The 20,927-nt window shown below is 44.5% G+C and overlaps 1 protein-coding gene and 1 pseudogene across 1 annotated transcript in view; both read right to left on the bottom strand.

Annotated features, from left to right (window-relative positions):
• Positions 1–691: 691 nt before the first annotated feature.
• sorcs3b (sortilin related VPS10 domain containing receptor 3b) overlaps positions 692–20,927 on the bottom strand; it is a 63,657-nt gene continuing 43,421 nt past the window's right edge. The window contains exons 14-27 of the mRNA XM_061837741.1: positions 19,722–19,829; positions 19,175–19,292; positions 17,286–17,419; positions 16,684–16,797; positions 15,446–15,617; positions 11,549–11,735; positions 11,134–11,267; positions 10,248–10,371; positions 9,958–10,070; positions 8,609–8,743; positions 7,025–7,124; positions 5,739–5,844; positions 5,473–5,633; positions 692–3,098 (exon numbers count right to left, since the gene is read on the bottom strand). Of these exons, the coding sequence (XP_061693725.1) occupies positions 3,034–3,098; positions 5,473–5,633; positions 5,739–5,844; positions 7,025–7,124; positions 8,609–8,743; positions 9,958–10,070; positions 10,248–10,371; positions 11,134–11,267; positions 11,549–11,735; positions 15,446–15,617; positions 16,684–16,797; positions 17,286–17,419; positions 19,175–19,292; positions 19,722–19,829 (1,771 nt within the window). The 3' untranslated portion in view covers positions 692–3,033. The remainder of the gene's footprint in view (positions 3,099–5,472; positions 5,634–5,738; positions 5,845–7,024; positions 7,125–8,608; positions 8,744–9,957; positions 10,071–10,247; positions 10,372–11,133; positions 11,268–11,548; positions 11,736–15,445; positions 15,618–16,683; positions 16,798–17,285; positions 17,420–19,174; positions 19,293–19,721; positions 19,830–20,927) is intronic.
• Positions 10,561–10,678, bottom strand: LOC133510292 (5S ribosomal RNA; annotated as a pseudogene).

Here is a 20,927-nt window from a genome sequence, read left to right as displayed (position 1 = left end):
TAATTTTTTTCTTTATAATAATTTAAACAACGTTAAACAATCATAGATGGTGTTACATTTTGAAATGGTTTATTTTGGTCTATTTTTATTGCAAAAAAAAATTGGGTTTTTGTTTTTTAACTAACCATCATACTTACTTCATTAAAATGCTAGATTATGTCAGAAAGTAACTTTTAAAACGTTTAATGTTTTTTTCTTTATAATAATTTAAATGACAAACAATCATACATGGTGGTATATTTTGAAATGGTTTATTTTGGTCTATTTTTATTGCAAAAAAAAATTGGGTTTTTGTTTTTTAACTAACCATCATACTTACTTCATTAAAATGCTAGATTATGTCAGAAAGTAACTTTTAAAACGTTTAATGTTTTTTTCTTTATAATAATTTAAATGACAAACAATCATACATGGTGGTATATTTTGAAATGGTTTATTTTGGTCTATTTTTATTGCAAAAAAAAATTGGATTTTTGTTTTTTAACCATCATACTTAGTTCATTAAAATGCTAGATTATGTCAGAAAGTAACTTTTAAAAGGTTTAATTTTTTTCTTTCAATTTTTATTCATTCAAGCAACAATAATCAACAAAATTCGGCTTGTGAAAATTTCTCTTATGTGCCGCATATATAACACAACAGTGCAACACGTGCCGCTGAACAGAGCGAGAGGGGAAAATAAAACCCATCATGTCATATAAAAATACATTTATTCTGAACAGTTTGAAAATGTACTCACAGTAAGAAAAAAGACAAACTTAAAAAAAAAAAGTCATTGGTAATCATAAAGATCATGCACGATGCTTGGACCATCAAACGAGGTGTTTCATTTATGTTTATTTCATGTGCCAAGAAAAGCTTTAAAATCACGATGACAGAGAATAGTTGCTCACCCTAACGTCGTCATAAATGGATCATTATTCTATTTTTAATTAGGGCATGCTCGTGTAAAAATGCTGACACTCGTTCATAGTGAGAGATTATTAAACATGGAAACATTTTACAATGAGTTCAAATGAAGCTATAGAGATTGAAGTACCTTCACTTGTATTTTATGTACACAAAATGTCTGCCGGACTCATCTTGCGGTATTTACTCTGAACCCTTTTATTAGTCGGCTCCCGTGAGAATTTAGAAGGATTTTGTACTCAAAATGGCTGAGATGTTCAAAGTACACAGTCGACGTACTCCTATATCGCGGTTCATTTTTCGGCAATTTTTTTACTACCACTTCTCGCCTGAGTATTGCGGTACTCTCTGTCTGCTCCGCGCATATCAAAGCTACGATCACAAGGACCCGGCGCGATCTCTAAACCGTTTTAAACCGTCAATGCGGTGCGCGATTAAACATGGCTGGTACGGAATAGGGCGTACCACAACTCGGAGGCGGGGCCATCATGTGACAGGAAGCTATAGAGAGCTCGCGCACGTGACGTCGCCATTTTCCCGGTCAAACGGAGCTGCTCGAGATTGTGGGGGGACATTGAACCGGACCGAGAATATTCACAATACCCGAGACCTGTTGTGCTGTTGGAGGTCACAACAGATATTTAAAGAGGTCATTCTATGGAATACCAGATGAAAGGACCAGAAAATATCCAGTATTGAATACTAGCTGAAAAGATCGATGGATCCCGGCAAAGGTTAACGTGTGGCCGGACACGCTTCCGCGTTCAACCAGCCGTCGAATCCGTCGCTATGTGGGATTTATTCCTGATGAGAACTGATCCAGCAACAAAGTATTCGTATGCGTCCAGACTTTTCCACGCTTTCAAACTTTTCCGTGTAAATCTCGACGACTTAGTCACCAGATCCGTGTGTAGATCCGGTTGTCCGAGACAAGCTGAAGCCAATTCACAGTCCGATTTCTTATAGGCGAAAACATCGACTTCGGCATTAAATACGGGTCCTCTGCACCGAGTTTATCTAATTTTTCTACGCACCGTCGTTTATTTTCACCTTCTAAATGTCTGACGGTATCGGACAAGACTCTGGGCGTCGCGCTTCAAGACATATTTCCGCGTCGTCTCCAACCGATTTAGCATTGAGCAATGCTTAGCTTGACCGGCAATATGGCGACGTCAACAAAAGTCACGTGATTTTATGACGTAGGTGCACGAGCTCTATATCGACGTCACACACTCGCAAACCAACAATGTGTTTCTGTGTATGTGCAGTGCAGTGCTTATCTGAATAACGGCTTAGCTCGCCTATGGCATTTTGTGTTATATGTTATTAGCATTAAGCTTGTGCGCTTTCACAATGTGAAGTTATACGATTGGGTTTGAACATTGTGTTGTTGAAATATACAGAGCCCCTATTTTTGTGACAGTCAGAAAAGTTTAAACAGGGGTTAAGAAATACTTATTACAAATATTTTGTTTACAATTGGACACTCTAAATTGTCCCTAGGTGTGATTGCGAGTTCGGCTGTTCGTCTCGATGTGCCCTGCGATTGGCTGGCGATCAGTTCAGGGTCTACCCCGCCTCCTGCCTGTTGACAGCTGGGATAGGCTCCAGCACTCCCCGCGATCCTCGTGAGGATAAGCGGCAAAGAAAACGGATGGATGGGATGTTTTGTTTAAAAAAAACTATATTTTCGTAGGTTTAAATACGTTTAATGCGTGTAAGAGGGGTAAAACTGTGTATTTTATGCTATTGCTGTACATCACTGATTTTTACCAATTGTGGGTGGATCTGTAACATATCCGCCGTGATAAATGGGGCTTTGCTGTTTTTGGCAAAATCAAGGTTTTGACTTTGCACTTATTTGTGAAGTAGTCAAGTTTAATAGACGGTGCTTCATCTTTTGTACCAATTCCTACTAAATCGCTCACGTTTTCCTGAAACACTTCCTCGGCACTTTCCTTAAATACCGCCATGTAGATACGCAACTGTATTTGCTAAGAGTGTGAAAACATTACTCGGTACGATAGCGATGATCGGCATGGAATAACTATGTTTAAAAAGAGAAGCCAACAATTGCAGCACAACTGAAACACAACATCGTGTACTTACTGGGTAACAGTGTCTTTAGACGTTAGTACAGTTTGGGTATTCCCTTGTTACAATTCTATCCATATTCCTCGCCATGGTTCCTGGAAAGCAACAAGACAAATCATAATTAATAGCTGCTCACAATTCAAATTTTGGGCAACTTCTCTGCACATCAAGCGGACAAATGCGAGCGCGGAGGGGGCGTGGCCTATCGCCAAGTTGCCGGTGGCAAACTGATGAGGATATTTTGCAAATCCTTCATGTAGACCTTGTCTTGTTGTCATTTGTAGTAAACAGATTTCTGAGGGGCTACGATTATCCACGTTATAGTTTTTAAATGCACCGTAATTCCCGGCCTACGGGGCGCACCTGGTTACAAGCCTCACTCGAGTACATTTGTAAAGGAAATACCGTTTGGTACATACATACGCTGCAGTTGTGTAAAAGCCGCGAGTGCCCGAATTGAAATACGAGATATTTACAAAGACGGTACACAGAAAGAGTTTAACGCTAGTGCTGGTGCTAGCGCGGCGCTAACGCTAGCGCCACTCTAATGCTAGTGCTAACAATAATGGTAACAGTTGCCGGTGGCGAGCTGATGAGGTCAAATCATTACTAATTTGAAAATCCTTCATGAAGACCTTCACTATGAGGTACGTCTTGTCATTTGTAGTAAACAGATTTCTAAGGGGTACGATTATCCATGTTATAGTTTTTAAATGTACCGTAATTCCCGGCCTACAGAGGGCACCCGGTTGCAAGCCTCACCCGAGTACATTTGTAAAGGAAATACCATACATGATAAAATACATACAGTACATACGCCGCAGTTGTGTAAAAGCCGCAAGTGCCCGCATTGAAACACAAGATATTTACAAAGACTGTACACAGAAACAGTTTAATGCTACCGCGGTGCTAACGGTAGCGCCACGCTGACGATAGTGCTAACGCTAATGCTAACACCCTGCAAAAAATTTTTGAAAGAATTTCTAAAAAATATAGAACTTTCGGACCCAAGTCCTATAGAATTTCTATAGAAAATCACAGCCAAAGTTCTGTACAAATTGTATAGATTTATATAGAATTTCTATGGAAATTTTTTTAGCAGGGCAGGGCCAGTTAAAATAAAACTTACCGGTAAATATCACTGAGACACGGCAGTAACACAGCAGAAAAACGCTAGCACAGCGCTAACAGGGGCAGTTCCAAGGCGCATATATTCCACCGGTTTCATTCTTACCTTTTCCGCTCGAGTGCCTCCTTGCCGATGTTAGAAAAAATGCACAAATTAGCCGCATCACCGCATAAAGCTCACGGTTGAAAGCGTGTAAAAAAAAAAAGTCGTGGCTTGTAGGCCGGAAATTACGCTACTCTTATTTTGTCTGTTTTTTTTTTTTTTTTTTATTGAGAAGACTATTACTCATTACGTAATCCAAGGGGCGAGCCTACAACAGTTAGAGATCTGACGCTTCGTGCACAACCGATTGGAAACACTTCCATCTCGAACGAAAACTCAAAGTGAGACTCGAGGGATTCGATTGGGGGGGGTGAAAAAAAGTAAATGACTTTCAACCTGCGAGACTGAAGGGGAAAAAAAATCTCTCGTCAACAACTGTCGCTTGTTTCACACCGGCGACCACATGGAAAGAAACAAAGTGCAGAAGAAGAAAATGTGTGTGTGTGGGGGGGGGTGAAATTTATACGTCTGTCAATCAAAAGTGAGAAAGAAGTTGATGCGTTTATGTACAATGTAGTCGATCTCGGTTTTGTAGTGGTTAGGCGGTCGAGCGAGTTCTATACTCTGTCCTCGGTCCCCCCCCCCTTTTTTTTGATGATTTTATTTGTCATTTGAAGGATTTTTACAAATCATACAGGAAAAAGTCATATCTATCCAATTGAGTAGTACATGAACGCTGTGAATTTTTTTTTTAAAATGATTGATCGAAGCCACGTTTAGATTTTTTTGTTTGCAGCCATCTTGTTAATGTAAGCTGTGCACATCAGCTAGTGATCAAAATTAAATTGGATGAAAACATTTTTGGATGATGTTCCCTCCTAGAAAACAGGACGTGAATATTTTGGTTGAATAAATATAAAAATATGTGCTAATAATTCCCGTGGCATTTAGCGTGCGTACGGCACTTACGTTTAATTGCTTTTCGGATTACGGGGTGGACTCAGGTTGGAAAAAAAAAAAAAAAAAAAGTCCAAGTTTGAGCACTCCTGCTCAAGAGTACGCAGGTGTACCTCGAAGTGTGGACAGTTGAGCGCGCATGCTTTAAATAAATGACATTCATAAGCCTCTTGCGCTGACAGCCTCACTTTTCAATCCCATATTAACGTGTCACAAATAGTCCCGTGCGCCATTTCATGCTGTCACGTTCGTGTCCAGGCTTGTCATTTGTCAAGTGACGGCATTAAAAGAAACACATGTGCCCCCCCCCCAAAAAAAAAAAAAAAAAAACACAAGTATACCTCCTTTCCTGGCCTCCAGCTCCTTTTCCGTGAAGTTCTTCCCTGAGGGAAAGTCCGCGAGGTTCACTTTGGACATGTTGTCGTTCTGACTGACCGTGCTGATCACTTCCGATTCCTTCTCCCGACTGTCCTCGGTCTCGACGTGTATCCATGGGATTTTCCTATTTTTTTGGGGGGGGGGATGAGCGAAGACCAGCACAACCATGTTCGGATTTTTGTCCGCATTAAAAACGACGATCATCTTTCCAAATGGCGGGGGGCCTCACCTTTTGAACTTGTAGATGAAGAACGCCACCAAACCGACAAACACCACGGAGATGAGCACCAACATGGCCGACCCACTGTGGAGGGTGCTCGAATCCACGAGTGGTGCTAAAAAAAAAAAAAAAAAAAGATGGAGGAAAAATAGAAGAGTAACGTGGTGTTCCCCAAGGTTCAGTTTTTTATACTTCATAAGAATGATATATACGTGGTATCTAACATTCTGGAATGTTATATTCCCAGATAACACCAATTATTTAGTGAAAAATAGTTGCAAAAACTTCTTCCTTTTCAATTTTATGTTTTTTTTGGCTCCTAAAATATTATTATTTGGTACAAACAGATCCCTTCCTAAACATCTTTGGACATGTTCTGGAGCCCGTTTGACCAGGAAACTGTCTGGCCTAATTTATGCTCATCATCTAGAACAGAATAGTTGTAAAAACGTCACCCTCTTCTTTACTTTGTGTTTTGCTACCTTTCGCAAACCGTTTCGGCAGAAAACCAGCTGGACCAAGAAGGTCATTGTTATTCGGTACAAAATAATAACAGAGATCTCAATCGCAATCTCTTACAGGTTACTTTGATACGTTCCGCAGCCAGTCGGGCAGCAAGCTCGCTGGTCTTAATCCCTCATTATCATTTGTGACAAAATGATGGCAAAAAACGTCAATTCTTCTGCGGCCCCTCGAGGCAGCAGACTGTTTAGCTAATTGTCCTCTCTGCTGTTTGCTGCAAAGTGGTAAAACCCGTCACCCCACAACTGTTTCAAGACGTAGCTTTGCCCAACCCAAACGGTAGATGGATCATCATCAATTTATCACATCAGTCAGAGGCGGACACTATTTGACCTCGGGGGGGAGGGTTAAAGAAACATCGAGGAGGGCTGCAGGGTTTCCCTGGGGTCCGAAATGTACGAGTCCATTTTGCACCGTCATGCCTTTTTAAATGCTGAGATGCAGTATTCAAAGTTTGTCACCGCCGCCCGCCTTCAGAAAGGAAAGACCAAGAAGCGTGTGACCTTATCAGGATCATCTTTAAAAGGCAACGCAGGCCGTCTGTACGGCGACACGAATGAAGACCGATCCATCGGTGGATGAAAAGGGTAAAGTCACGTAGGACCCCTTTGACACGCTTTCGCGATATGCTAACGACGACGTGACCCGGGCGGTCTCGGACGCCTTCCCCGTCGGTCAAGTCATCGATCCACGACTTTTAAGAGCATCGTTGCGGTTTCAGAGAGGACGCCAAAAAGTTACCAGCGTGAGACTGCGATCAGAAATGAACATACCGAGAGTTTGCTGAGTGATGTAGACGGTGACGCGAGTGTCAACCTTCAGCTCAAAGTGGACCAGGTCTTGGTTGAGGAGGGAGACGAAGACATCGGATATCTGTTCAGAATCAATCATTTAAGGAAAACAAAATAGATCAAGTTAAAAGTGAAGAGCAGAGGATACGTTCCAGACACATCCGCGACTGGTGGAAATCCGACTTAACTAAATGCATTAAAAGACATTTGAAAAACATTGAAGATGTATTTGGTACGTTTGGTTTACCACACAGAAAAGGTTGAAGACGCGTCACCGATTATCCAGAAGGCTTCTTCAGTTGTGATATTTCGATGTGTGGTCGACCGTAGGATGTTGTTATGTGGTTGGAGAAACGGCAGAACTGCATAACAATCAGTCGCTCTCTCATCTTGTGACAGAACACCTCGAACACTGTTTCCGTCAAATCAGGGCAATCTTCTCCAGGACGTGATTTGGCGCAGACGTTACCTGATACCTCGCACCTCTTCTGTTTAGAGATGGCTTTTGTGCTTTTCCTAGTTTAAAAACAAGGCTTCCTTTTACGCCTCTTTCAAGTTAGCGGTCCTCCCTATCCACGATTTGGACGTCGTTGTCCTTGAAAGGACTATTCCCCCTCTTGAGATGAAATACCGATTCTGTACCCGAAGAAGCTGCCCGCCAATGTTGAGCCACGTGCCCGTGCTACGATCGGTTGCTTTGTTTCACCAAAGTGGCGATCATAGTACTCGCCACTGCGTTGTTTAAACGATATTGCTGAGTTGCCCTCTCTGGGTTTTGTCTTTGCTCAAAAGGTGTTAGTGTCATGGTCCTGCTGGTCCAGCTGCACTGATTAGGAGGCGCACACCTGCGCCTCATCGGCAGTGATTAACCCCGGTGTATATATAGGACCCAGCGGACGGTCTGGCTTTGCCAGATCGTCGCCGCCCATGCCTCGTTCTCGCATCGCCACCCATGCCTCGTTCTCGCACTCCTGATCGTGAACCCTGGTGTACCGACCTCCGCCTGTCCTCCGACCGACCCCGTAAGCTTGACATCTTTGATACTCCTGCTATCTCTGATGGATCTCCCGTGTACCGACCCCTGCTTGCCGGCGGACCTGCTCTCTTCGCCTGACGTCTTAGTTACTGCTGCTCTACTTGACTGCCTGATGCCTGACCTTGGAACGAATAAACACTTTTTCCAAACTGCCTCTGCGTCTCCGGAGTCCAGCTTTTGGGTCCTCCTCCGTACCAATGGGTCGTGACAGTTAGTGAGTTTGAAATGCTCGTTTGGCATTTTATCTTTGGTTCTCATACTGAATTAGACTACTCCATTTTAGTAAACATTTATGTTTTCATTACTGTACAGTATTTGTATTACACGTAAATATAAATATATATTACACTGTAAATATAAATACATGTATGAACCCCAGATTTTCACAATACAGCAAGGGATTTATGTTCCACGAAAAAAATCTGTAATCTAGTGGGTATCGTAATCATTGAGCAGCAATTTGCAGTACATACTGTATCTGAATAAACACGGAAGTAGTAGATTTCTCTGCTGAGTGCAGGGCTTCCTACCGTTTGCAGTTCCTCCTGCGTTTGCCTAATGTGCTCCTTTGGTGCGAGCACGTCAGGCAAGATGAAGAGTTCCGCCGTGGTCGGAAGTCCGGGATACAGAGACACCATCAGCTGACGGGCAGGTACGCCGGAAACCTGACAACAAACCAGGAACCGGCACGTAACGTGGCCTTCTAGTGTCGTGCGTTTCAAGCACTTTCAGCAGATAACGGCTTGATTTATCAATGCCAGAAGTAATGAAAACAGTGAAAATATTACACGCAACAGTGACTTGGATAAAATGTCTCATCAAAGAATGCATTTTGTTACTGTGTTAGAAAATACTCTGAAGACTTCAGTTTTATTCTCTTTAGATTTGGATGTTTTCTGCAGCCTGATAAAACAGCAAACTAGTTTAGCCAGAATTGATTTCAACCTCCGCTGCTTTCCGACATTACTAGATCCCCAACTGCAGCCTGTTCTGGGAGCAAAATTGTCGAGCTTCCTGAAAAACTGATGTCACAGTTTTCCAGCTGCCCCCAGTCTCCTGATGGATAAAGGAAGGATCAGAGTCCGAATTGGAGCACCAAACTTCAGAACTGCGAGCCGGCACGCTAGCAACCTCGACAATTGACAAGAATCGACGGAACAGTCCCAAGAACTTAAGTCTCTTGGTCTTTTCCTGACAATTGGATGTTTTCCGTAGCCCAGACGGCAAACTAGCCTCGCCTCTGGCAGACAATTATTGATCTCGCAATGGTCTGTTTTTTCAGCCCTCAGTCTCTTCTTTGATGAAATTCGTGAATAATGCATTTTTCTGGTCGAATGTAGTCCCAAAAACTTGACTCTCTTTCTCCTCTCCCTGTGTGTTTTGATATGTTCTGCTGCATGTTCAGACAGAAAACGAGTTTGGCCTCCGGCTTACATCGAAAAAAAAAAAAGATGTCACAGTGGGAGGTCATCTTCCTGCCCTCAGTCTCTTCTTTTACAAAAAATGTAAATAATGAAGACCTTCATTCCCTGCTAGCATGTCTTCATTCTAACAAATGTGTTCAAGTCTGAGGGTTTTTTTTTTTTTTTTCCAATCCTTTTCACTCATGACTACTTTAAAGGGGGAAAAAGCGACTGCAGTAGATCCGCGATGAGCCGGAACTCAACTTTACTGCACTTTACAATGAAAACCGCTAAAATGTACCCAATGTCTGCTTGCTGTCATCACACATAAAGTAAGAAAAAAAAAAAGGGCAACATTTCCGTCACGGTCCATAAAACATGACGAGCGCTGTACAGCTAGTGCACAACGGTATAAAAGAGTAATGACCTAGAGAGGTGTCGGTGGTCCGGCGCTGTGCGGTAGGGAGTTGACGTACCTGTGACAGGGCTGTCTGGACCACGCGGCCTATGTCCTCCCGCCACTCGGGGATGTCAGGATTGTGCTCGTCAAGCGTCGGCGAAAAGGACAGCGGCAGCGACCTGAAAAATTCTGGCAAACAAAAACAAGAAATGCGTTTTTGGTTTTTTTTTTTTTTTTTCCTCCTTCGCAGTGGATTTAATTGGCGTCAAGATTTTCCGTGTTCATTCGCTGTGACATTTCATCCGCGTCGGCGAGCGCGGACCACGTGTTGCATATTCATGTCGGCAATTAAAGTTGCACACTAACCTTTAACTGTGATATCCCTGGAATCCTGCATCACGGTGCTCCCAGAAGCCACCTGGACCGTGACCTTATTTGTTCCTTCCTTCTGGAACGTGTACGAGATGCTCCCATCCAGCGTGACAATCGGCTTGCGTTGCCAAAGAGAAGTCAGAAAGGGAATGAAATGCGTTTAAATAAACAACAGCCGAAAACTTTCGGCTTGTCCCTTTAGGGGTCGCTGCAGCGTGTCACCTCAGATGAACGCACATTTGTTTGGCACAGTTTTACACCGGGTGCCCTTCCTGACGCAACCCCTCTAATTTTATCTGGGGAGAGAAGCTTACAGCACCTGGTATTCCCAGGCGGTTTCCCATCCAAGTACTAACCAGGGCCAAACCCGCTTAGCTTCCGCGATCTGACGAGATCAGGCGTTCTCGGGTAGCATGGCCATAAGCCCCAAACAAGAGCCGAAATAAATGCTTCAACCCAAAATGGAAGACTTCCTGTTCGATTAAGGACCAGGGTTCTGGAGAATTTTCCGTGTCCTGTTGTGATAGACATGTCCTACCCAGTTTTCTGTGACCGGGGCAATCGATGTCACATGATCCTATCCAGAGACCCTCACTATTCAACAAGTTTTTTTATTGTGGCTGGTGAAATTGATCATGGGACTTTGACATCAGGCTTAGCCCACATTAGACAGCGTGCAGCCTGAATGTGGTCCTTGAGGCTTTTTCCTGCTTAATGTTAACTGGTCTCAGACTAATTTTTTTCAGACGTCCAGCGCCAGACTACGTACATGGCCCCTTACAAGATTCTTGTGGAGCATGCGGACGCTATCAAGACAAGACGCGGCTTAACGGTAACCCGACACGCATTTGGAGAAGGAGAAAGAGGAGGATCTTGTCACCTCGGAGCTGTTGGTGATCCACCAGAAGAACGTCAAGGTCCTGACTTGACTCGGCCATACCACCGCCGTCAAGTTGGTCTCCTTCCCCCTGACGGCCACCAGAGGAGCCGAGAGGTACACGCGCTCCACTGGACCTGTGGACGTGCAATTGATTTGATCTGATTGAATATCGCACTTATGCGTATTCATTTCTCTCCCGCATTCACTGATTCGTTTTAGTTTGTGCAGGACATAGCTTCCATGAGATTGTTTATTTAACTATTTCAAGGTACTATGTGTGTAATAAGAATATCTCTTGTTTCATAGTGGGCCCCCGAAACCGGGGACATGCTACCGTCTCCCAAAGTCCTTTAAGTGCTGCATGAATAAGTGAAAAGGAGAAGAGACAATGTGTGAGAATTGGGTCTACGCGTACTGGTGATGTGCAGGTAGAGCACGGTGCTGTCGGATCCCAGGATGTTCTCGGCCGCCGCCATCACGCGGTAAATCCCCGTCGCCCGGTAGACGTGCTGGATGCCGTCGTCGGCGCGGCTCAGGTTGGAATAAGTGATCCGGATGCCGTCGCCGAAGTCCAGCTGGACGCTGGTCCTCGGCGAGTCTCCCTGAGGACCGGGGGGAAGGGAAAGTGGGGAAAAGAAGATAAAAAACAACACCTGTCAGCACAGCTCAGAATTGTAATGGAGCACGTCCACGCGGTGCGCCGCTAAAGTGCCTGAGATGTCCTAACGGGTGTGTCACAAAGGCTTTGTTGTCGGTTACACGCTGACGATGACAGGCAATCGAGTGAGAAACTCGAAAAAAAAACCTTCTCGGAGTATCTCTAGGTAGAGGGCTGCAATTAAATCACCAGAAGCATGGAAATCTTTTCACATTTGAACATGTTTTCCCCTGTAACTACAGTAAGTTCTTCATGTTGCAGACAGCTCTGAACGGGCCCCAACACCCCTGATTAGAAGAAATCAAGGCACACAAAAAAATACAGCTCAGTAAATGATTCTGGCCCATCTGTCTCCTTCCAGTCGTGGCTCATTTGGGTGATTTACAATTTTACAGTACTAACCTTGAAGTTTGCCCAAATGGCTGCCTCAAACCAAAATGGCCGACTCCCTGTTTAAATTTCGTCTGTGGGACCTTTGAGACTTTTTCGTACATCCTATTACGATAGACGTGCAACTCAATTTGGTGTCTGTGTAAAACTGGCGCCGGGCGTTGATTTCTTCCAACTTTCCAGCGGTCTCCTGCGCAACGTGTTCTTGAAATAATCACCGTGCTCCGCCCACGTTTGACGGCATAGGCAAAAACGCTCTGCAATTGAGCGTCGCCCATCTGTCTCGGATACCTTCTACCGGTTGGAGCTCATTTGGGCGAATTCTTTAGATGCAGTTTGTGAAAGTAGCGACCTTGGGAGTATTCCCAAAATAGCCAGCTTTCATGTTCAGTTTCATGCATGGGTCTTTGAGATATTGTTTTTTTCTTGCATCATGTTATGACAGCTATCGCAAACTGATTTCATGTATTTCCGAACTCAACCTATTCTGTGAGTTGTTTTTCAAGGTGATTACCCGAAACGGTCCTCAAATTTTAACGTTGAGATGATGTCGTATGCTTGCTTGGGATTTGGGCGAAATCCCTTGTAGGAGTTTGTCAAAGTACGAACAATGCTTCTAAGGAAAATAAATAAATTCCCTTTTAATTTCCTTTATGGGTTCCGTAGAGTTCTCCATGCGTCCGAGCTATTTGACAGACATGTCCAATTTAATGTTGACCAGCGTTGTTGCTGCTATATATACCGTAATTCCCGGCCTACAGAGCGCACCTGGTTATAAGCCTTGGTACACAGAAAGAGTTTAACGCTAGCGGTGGGCTAGCTTTAGCACGGTGCTAGCGTTAGCGCACCTGGATATAAGCCTCAGGACACAGAAAGAGTTTAACACTTGTGTGGGGCTAGCATTATTAGCGCTGGGCTACCATTACCGCGGGGCTAATGTTAACGCAATGCTAGCGTTAGCACACCTGGTTATAAGCCTCAGGACACAAAAAGTGTTTAACACTAGGGTGGCACTAGCGTTAGCGCGGAGCTAGCGTTAGTGCACCTGGTTATAATTCTCAGGACACAGAGTTTAACACTAGCGCGGGGCTAGCTTTAGCACGGAGCTAGCGTTAGCGCACCTGGTTATAAGCCTTGGGACACATTATGTTTTTTTAAAAAAAACATTTTTCAAACTTTAGTGCAACATTCTATTTTCACCCAGATACACGCGGTTTTGATCATGGGTGGGTTTTGGGGCAAGTTGAAGTCCTACAAAGGAAAAAGGTCAGTCATTCATCAGAAGAACACAGCGACTCCAAGATGGTGTCGGCGCTGCCTGGTGTTCGACTCCTAACAATATTTCCTTAAAAAAAGAAAAGCACTTTATATCCCAAGGCCCCGTCCTAGTTATTCTGGAAAATTCACACACAGCTCCCCGTCAGCAGTGTTTCTAGGGACAATTTCTTCACTAGTTCTTAGGAAAAAAAATTTACAAACACACACATACACACACACACACGCTAATGTGTTTGTAATATTTGAACGTTGAACACAAACAAATGGAGGTGTGTGTGTGTGGGGGGGGGGCCCTCCAGCACTGTGCTGCGAGGAAACCATCCCAAAAATTTAGATTATTAAATAAAAATCAAAAAGCTGGATATAGGCGCAACGAAGACACAGAAAAACAGGTTGGCTGCTGCCCGATGCTTTTCCACAAGAGGCCACACAAAGACTTGCTAAGAGGGACACAACTCCATTCATCATTATTACGAGTAGAAGTGCTAATAAGCAATCAGTTTATTAAAGTTGCGTCACTCTTTCATTACAATTAGGACCCTCCGTTAATTATAATTTGGGGCCTCAACGTGCGTGAAAACTCGCAAACGTTTGGATCACGGTAGGGCTAGGAGGGGAAAAAAATTGAATCTAATAATCCAAGATAATAATAATCCATCCATTTTCTGACCTGCTTACCCTCACTTGGGTCGCGGGCGTGCTGGAGGCGATCTGATAATCATAATAATAATTAATAACTGAAAAACTAAGTCAACTTCAAAAACAGGTCGAGAGAAAATCTCAAATTAAAAGTCATGTTTCACTTGTATATTTATTGCAGAAGGACGCATTGTTGGGCCAATGATCGACAAAAACTACAAAAGAGTGTTTTAAAGACACTGTGTAAATGTGTAATCTACATATAACATGATAAGTATTCGTGAGCTGGATGGTAGTTTGAATGGTTGTTAGTTTGCGGTTTTTAATTTAAAATGACAATCCCTAGCGCGCTACTGCTAATTGTGATTGCTAGGCATTTAGCATTTAGCGGTCTGTACACATCTATAGAATAATGTTTGAAGTCCATTCTTCATACAGAAATGAGGATAAAATGCATGTCAATAATAAAAATCATAGTGGATAATTTGATTAATAATGAATAGGAAAATTGATTCTCAAAAGATTTGATAGTGACCAGCCGAATTCAAACCAAAATGGGAGATTTCCTGTATGTTTTCAAGTACGTGTTGTTGGGCCTTTTTTTTTTTTTTTTTGGTTGTACTCCTGATACATGTTCTTACCAAATTTCATATTGCTCAGTGAAACTGGCTTTGGGGTCTGAATTGTTAAATTGAAAAACAAATGAAGCAATTTCACACTGCATGCTCCGGCCCTAATACTTTACACCCTCACCCTCAGTCCCCCCCCCCCCCCCAAAAAAAAACAATATGCTAATGCATAAAAATATCTCATGGCTAATGTTTACTCATGAAAGGGAGACCTGTGTGCCGTTACGATGTGTACAGGTGTTTTTTTTTTTGTTCCACTTTGATTACACCTCATCAATCCTCGCCGACCTTCACTGAGATAATTACTACAAGTCGCTTTAGCGCTCATTTACAGTCGCCCTGTATATGCTTCAAGTGATTTGAACTTTTCCATCTTTTCATCTCTCGATGAAGACGAAATTTATTCTGGAGTGCTTGCTTCCATGTATGTTTAAGAGGTCTAGCTGGTCTCGTATGATGGATCAAATATTAAGATGTCTTTTTCCGCTAGTCATCCAAGTTACGCCGCTTTCAGGATAGTTCTGATTTGACCTGATTAACTCAAACCTTTTCATCCCGAGCTGCGCGACGCAAAGGGCTAATTAGCGATGCTAATCGCAGATACTAATTAGCTTGCGCGTGGTAATTAGAACTTGTCAGCACGCGTGACGAACAGCGCGAACATGCTACGCATTGGTGAAGCGTCGCACGTTTGGACTCGTGCGAAACGAGGACTTACATCTTGGAGATGCACCACGAAAGTCACGTTGCTTCCGACGCGGGCGCTCAGCTCACCGCCGCCGGTGGTCAGGCGGAGGCCTCGGGGCGGTCTGGGGCGGCAACCCTGGCGTCTGGGCGAGTACGCGCTCCTACCGATCTCTTTGCAGTTATTGGACAAAACCTTGCGATACCTAAGAAACCAAACACATGTCAAAGATAAATGAATCAGTGTATCATTTGTTTTTTTTTCTGCTAGCAAGGAAAACAAAGTGACTCATTTTATATTTTGTTTAGCTGTCGCTTTGTAATAAGGGTGACAGCGGCAGCATCAATGGGGAAAAAGTTTATCCGACACAGTGTGAAAGGCGCCAAGAGTCGGGTAGGTAGCGAGCGGGCTGAGCGGCTAGCTGGCTAGCGCCTGCAATCCAGATACGGACGTGAATGGAAAGGCGCTTGAGCAGATATTCAATATTCTCAACCTCTTTGGCAGAGGTCACCAACGTGGTGCCCGCGGGCGAATGGTAGCCCGTGAGGACCACATAAGGTGCCCGTGAGCTATGTTCTCAAAATATCACAGGCAAAAAATTGCTACTATTATTTGTGCTTCAAATTCTGAATCTGACTTGCTTACGTGAATTAAAATTTCAAAATACCTGTAATGTCATTTACTACAATACATTAAAACAAAAATATTTTATGTACATGTAATGAACTGAGACTGAAATTCGCCGCAAACAGGTCACGTAGCATTTCGTACGATCGGTGCTCACGAAGTCGCCCTCAGCCTCATAAAGGTTGCTGGGCCCTGGTCTATGGCCTAGTTAGCTACTAGTTAAGACATCTTTGGCTTACTCATAGGACAACAAGATGTTACTAGTGAGGAAAAACTGCACGCTAGTTGACCACCGAGTGTAACCGAAATGATACTTGTCATCTTTATTTGCCAAGTATGTAAAAACACGAGAGATTTGTCTCCGATCGTTGGAGCTGCACTAGTACAACGACAGACAACTATTTGAGAGAAGATACCTTTAGGACATAGAAACATAAAAACAAAGTACGTAAAGTCACCGAGCGATGAAAGGTTGCCTGTAATGTGGTAATACCGATGCGGTTTTGTTTTTCAACAGTAGTGTAAACGATGCCCAATTCCCTTCGCTAGTAGTCATAGTAGTGCACATTTCTGCCTCTCTAGTAACATCTATGTATCAGTAATATTCCAAAGTAATACTGTACAAAAATCCTGAAATGGCGTACCCAGTGCTGTTGAGGAAGCTGTGGCCCGCACTGCAGCTTTTGCCAACATCGTTCGGATCGGACCAAAAAGCAGGAGAGCACTTCCCGTCGCGGCGACGCTCCCAGCCGTAGTCGCTGCAATCCACAAAAATCACAACTTTTTTTTTTAAAGCACTTTTATCAAATTCTCCAAACTGGCAAAGTCAAATAATCCGAACTTCACGGGGGAAGCTTTTTATAATGCGTCGCATATGAGCGTATTTTCGCGCCATAAATAGCGACAAGCTTGTCAGACAAGCCCGATCAAACAGAATTTCTGACAGACGTTTAAAATTAATTGAGCAATTCATTATTAATTGAATTCTAATAAGCGGTTTGACACGATGCAAATTGGAGCGGAGTGATGAAAAGTACTTACTATAATTAGATTCAAAGAACACAGTCGGCCATTTTTGCTCCTCTTGGAACCTGATACTGTATTAATGTACGCAAACAGATCCTCGTGTCTTTCATTAGCGTCCACTTGATACGCAAATCGTCTTTGCGCACAATTCGGAGAAGCGATGAGTGGTAACTTTGGGGAATTTCACAAGTGTTTAATGGGGATAAGAAGCGGCGGTCACCATTCAAAGTCGTAGGCGGTGCACTGGCATGGCTCGGATGAGTAGATTCTGGAGTAGTCCTGGGACAGCATGCAGCGGTTTCCGGGCCGGCGCTTCATGAAAATCTGCTTCTCGCCCATCACGCAAAGCTCACCCTGTCGAGAAAGCACAAAACAAAAGGTCTTGACGTGGCGAAATAAAAGATATTACTTTTCATTTGTAGGATTTTGTAAAAAAAAAAAAAATCGAATAAATAAATGCGTGGATGTCGGTTCAGGGGTGCCGGAGAGAAGAATCCATCGCAAATTCGAATATCAGATGCAAGAGATGTGAGTTTGTTCCGCCTCGTCGGTAGGATATCGGATTCATTTCCAGTGAGGGTCGGAGTCTGGCACTGATTCTCTTCATTAACTTCATAAATAGAAAATTGTATCACAGTTTTTTTTTTTTTTTTGTGCAGATGATGTGGTTCTGATGCCTGCATCAAGCTGCGATCTTCTCTCGCTGGAGCGGTTTCAAGCTGAGTGTGAAGCAGCTGGGATGTAAATCGGCGCTTCCAAATCTGAGGCCATCGGTCCTTAGTCGGAAAAGGGTGGAGGGATTTTTCTGCAATGGGGGGCAAAGTGTGCAAAACGGCGGTGATGTACGGACTAGTGACGGCGGCACTGAAGAAACAACAGGAAGCAGCCCTGGAGGTGGCAGAAATGAAGATGTTGAGGTTCTCGCTTGGTGCGAACAGGTTGGATAGGATTAGAAACGAGCTCATTAGAGGGACAGCCAAAGTTGGATGTTTTGGAGACAAGGTCAGAGAGAGCAGACTTCGATGGTTTGGACTTGTTCAGAGACGAGAGAGGGAGTATATTGGTATAAGGGAGGAGGACCCAAATGCAGGACCCCGGAGACGCAAAGGTAGTTCGGCAAAAGTGTTTATTCGGTCCAAAGTCGGGGATCAGGCAGACAGTCAACTGGGGCAGCGGTAATCAGGACGTCGGGCGTAGACAGCAGGTCCGCGGGCAGGCAGGGGTCGGTACACGGAAGATCGATCCGAGAAGGCAGGAGTATCAAAGACGTCAGGCTTATGGGGTCAGTCGGAGGACAGACGGAGGTCGGTACACCAGAGTTGACGATCAAGAGTACGGGAGTGCAGGAACGGGGCATGAGTTCCGACGATCTGGCGAAGACCAGTGGTCCCCTGGGTCCTATAAATACCGGGGTGAATCAGCGAGGATGAGGCGCAGGTGTGCTGGCACCCACCCAACCAGGGCTGGACCGACAGGACCATGACACCAAGTGGATGCGTTCAAGTGTCTTGGGGTCTTATTCACAAGTGAGGGACGAATGCAGCAGAAGATCAAAAGGTGGATCGGTGCAGCGTCTGCAGTGATGCGAAAGCTGCATCGGGCCATCGTGGTGAAGATGAGGCTGAGTCCAAAGGCAAAGCTCTGGATTCACCGGTCGATCTACCTTCCAACCCTCAACTGTGGTCAAGGGCTGTAGGCTGTGATTGAAAGAACAAGATTGCGGATACAAGCGGCTGAAATGAGTTTCCTCTGCCGGGTGTCCAGGTTTCTTTAGAGATGCGGTGTAAATTTAGTCGTTCAGGAGGGGATGAGGTGGCTAAGGCATCAGGTTTGGATGCCCCCCGGACGCCTCCCTTTATGAGGTCTTCTGGAGGAGACCTTGGGGTCGACCCAGGACACACTAAAATAGATGATGTCTCCTGGCCGGCCTGGGAACACCTCGGGATCCCCCCCACGAGAGGCCGGAGAGAGGGAAGTCTGGGCTTCTGCTGCTCCGGCGACCCGAGCCCAGATAAGCAAGAGCAAACGGCTTGGTGGATCTATGCGAGCGTGAGAACTAAGGAAAACAAATGTGTTGTAGGAACGCGTCAAAAGAATTCTTCCCGCTACCTTGTTGTGCAGGGACCATGTCTGGTAGTCTCCGTCCATGCACCTCTGACTGAACAGGCCCTTGTAGTCGATCTTCATCAGCTGCCACTCCGACCGATGGCTGAAGTGTCCAAAGAAACTACGGGATGACACGCAAAATCCGTTTCCAATAAGGACGATAAATTGTGTCAAATGCACAGAATCGATGACGTCAAACGTTAACTTGGTTGCTCGTTGGCGGTGAAAGTTCGTAGGGTTTAGTCACGACTGGCCCGTTGATCGGAACAAGAAGTCAGACAGGCACTAAGGCTATAGTTTCCCGACAACGAGCGAGCCACCAACACTTGATACAATATGGAGGACAATTTTTTTTCAAGACAATGTTCTGTGATGGAAACAGCAATACTATAATTTTCCCCCAAAAAATCTTCTAATTCTAAATTCTTCAAATAAATTCTTCTACGTTTCAGTCAAATAGGCTCTAGCGCCTTAAGTAAAGTCCTCCATTACTGGCGCCGGTTCAGTCCCTTGCCGTCTGATAGGCGCTCAATGACTTCCCGTTGCTCACGTGATGATGTGATTGTCCGATTCCGACTCCATCAGCACCCCGTCCACGTAGAGAGGCGCCAGGGAGAAAGTGTGACGGTCCCACTTCTTGCCTTCGTCCAGACTGATCCTTCATGTGACGCGATAGAGTGCGACGTCCCCGAGTGGAACATTCAACAACGAGAGAAACGAGGGGTGGGGTGAAGTGAAATATGAGAAACGCTTGTTGTTTTGCAAATACTGTAGAGATTGATCAAATGAAGCGCCTTGGATGCGGCTCAAGGTGAGAACATTTCAGGACACCCCCACCCCCCAAAAAAAAGCACAAGGATAAATGTTCCTCCCACTTTCAAGTGACAAAACGCCCGCAAAGAGAGATATGACTCAGGTTGTAGGACTCCAAATAGATTTGGGCCTCTGGAGCAGCTTCATCACTTTTGACAAATGGGGGGGGGGTGGTGGTGCTAGCGAGCGCGGGGACGCCAAAAGTAGACGGCGTTACCGAGCTGGCGCAGCGAGGAGGTCGTTTTCCCGTTTTTAGCCCCCCCCTCCACAGCCACGTACATAAAAGCGCTCGGCTAGCCGGCTGCAACTGACTATTTGCTGGAAGCGATCGTGACAGTTGAGGAACCGTAAAATTGGTCTTTTGGGCATTTATACTGTTAGCTGTTTTCTGGTCGGGCTACTAGTACGATGCAGTGTTTGTCCTCAATAGTAAGACACAAGTGAAATGACTGCGTCTCACTACTAACGTGGACAACCCTGCCATGCTAATATCGCCAACGACATGTTACTAGTGAGGCAAAACTGCACACTAGTGGACATCTGCTTGTTGAATACTACTAGTAAAGTAGTAGATGTTAACCACCAGAACGATATCATGTCACTAGTTGCTCTTTTCACATACTAGTAACATGTAGTTGCCCTAGTGCAGTACTAGTAGCATGCAGTTGCTCTTTTACCATACTAGTAACATGTAGTTGCCCTAGTGTAGTACTCGTAGCATGCAGTTGCTTTTTCCCATACTAGTAACATGTAGTTGCCCTAGTGCAGTACTAGTAGCATGCAGTTGCTCTTTTCCCATACTAGTAACATGTAGTTGCCCTAGTGTAGTACTAGTAGCATGCAGTTGCTTCTTCCCATACTAGTAACATGTAGTTGCCCTAGTGCAGTGCTGGTAGCATGCAGTTGCTATTTTCCCATACTAGTATCATGTACTTGCCCTAGT

This window comes from Syngnathoides biaculeatus, chromosome 12, assembly GCF_019802595.1.
Source record: "Syngnathoides biaculeatus isolate LvHL_M chromosome 12, ASM1980259v1, whole genome shotgun sequence".
NCBI classification, from domain to species: Eukaryota; Metazoa; Chordata; class Actinopteri; order Syngnathiformes; family Syngnathidae; genus Syngnathoides; species Syngnathoides biaculeatus.
Note: the sequence above shows the minus strand (reverse complement) of the source record. Positions and strands in the feature narration are given on the sequence as shown.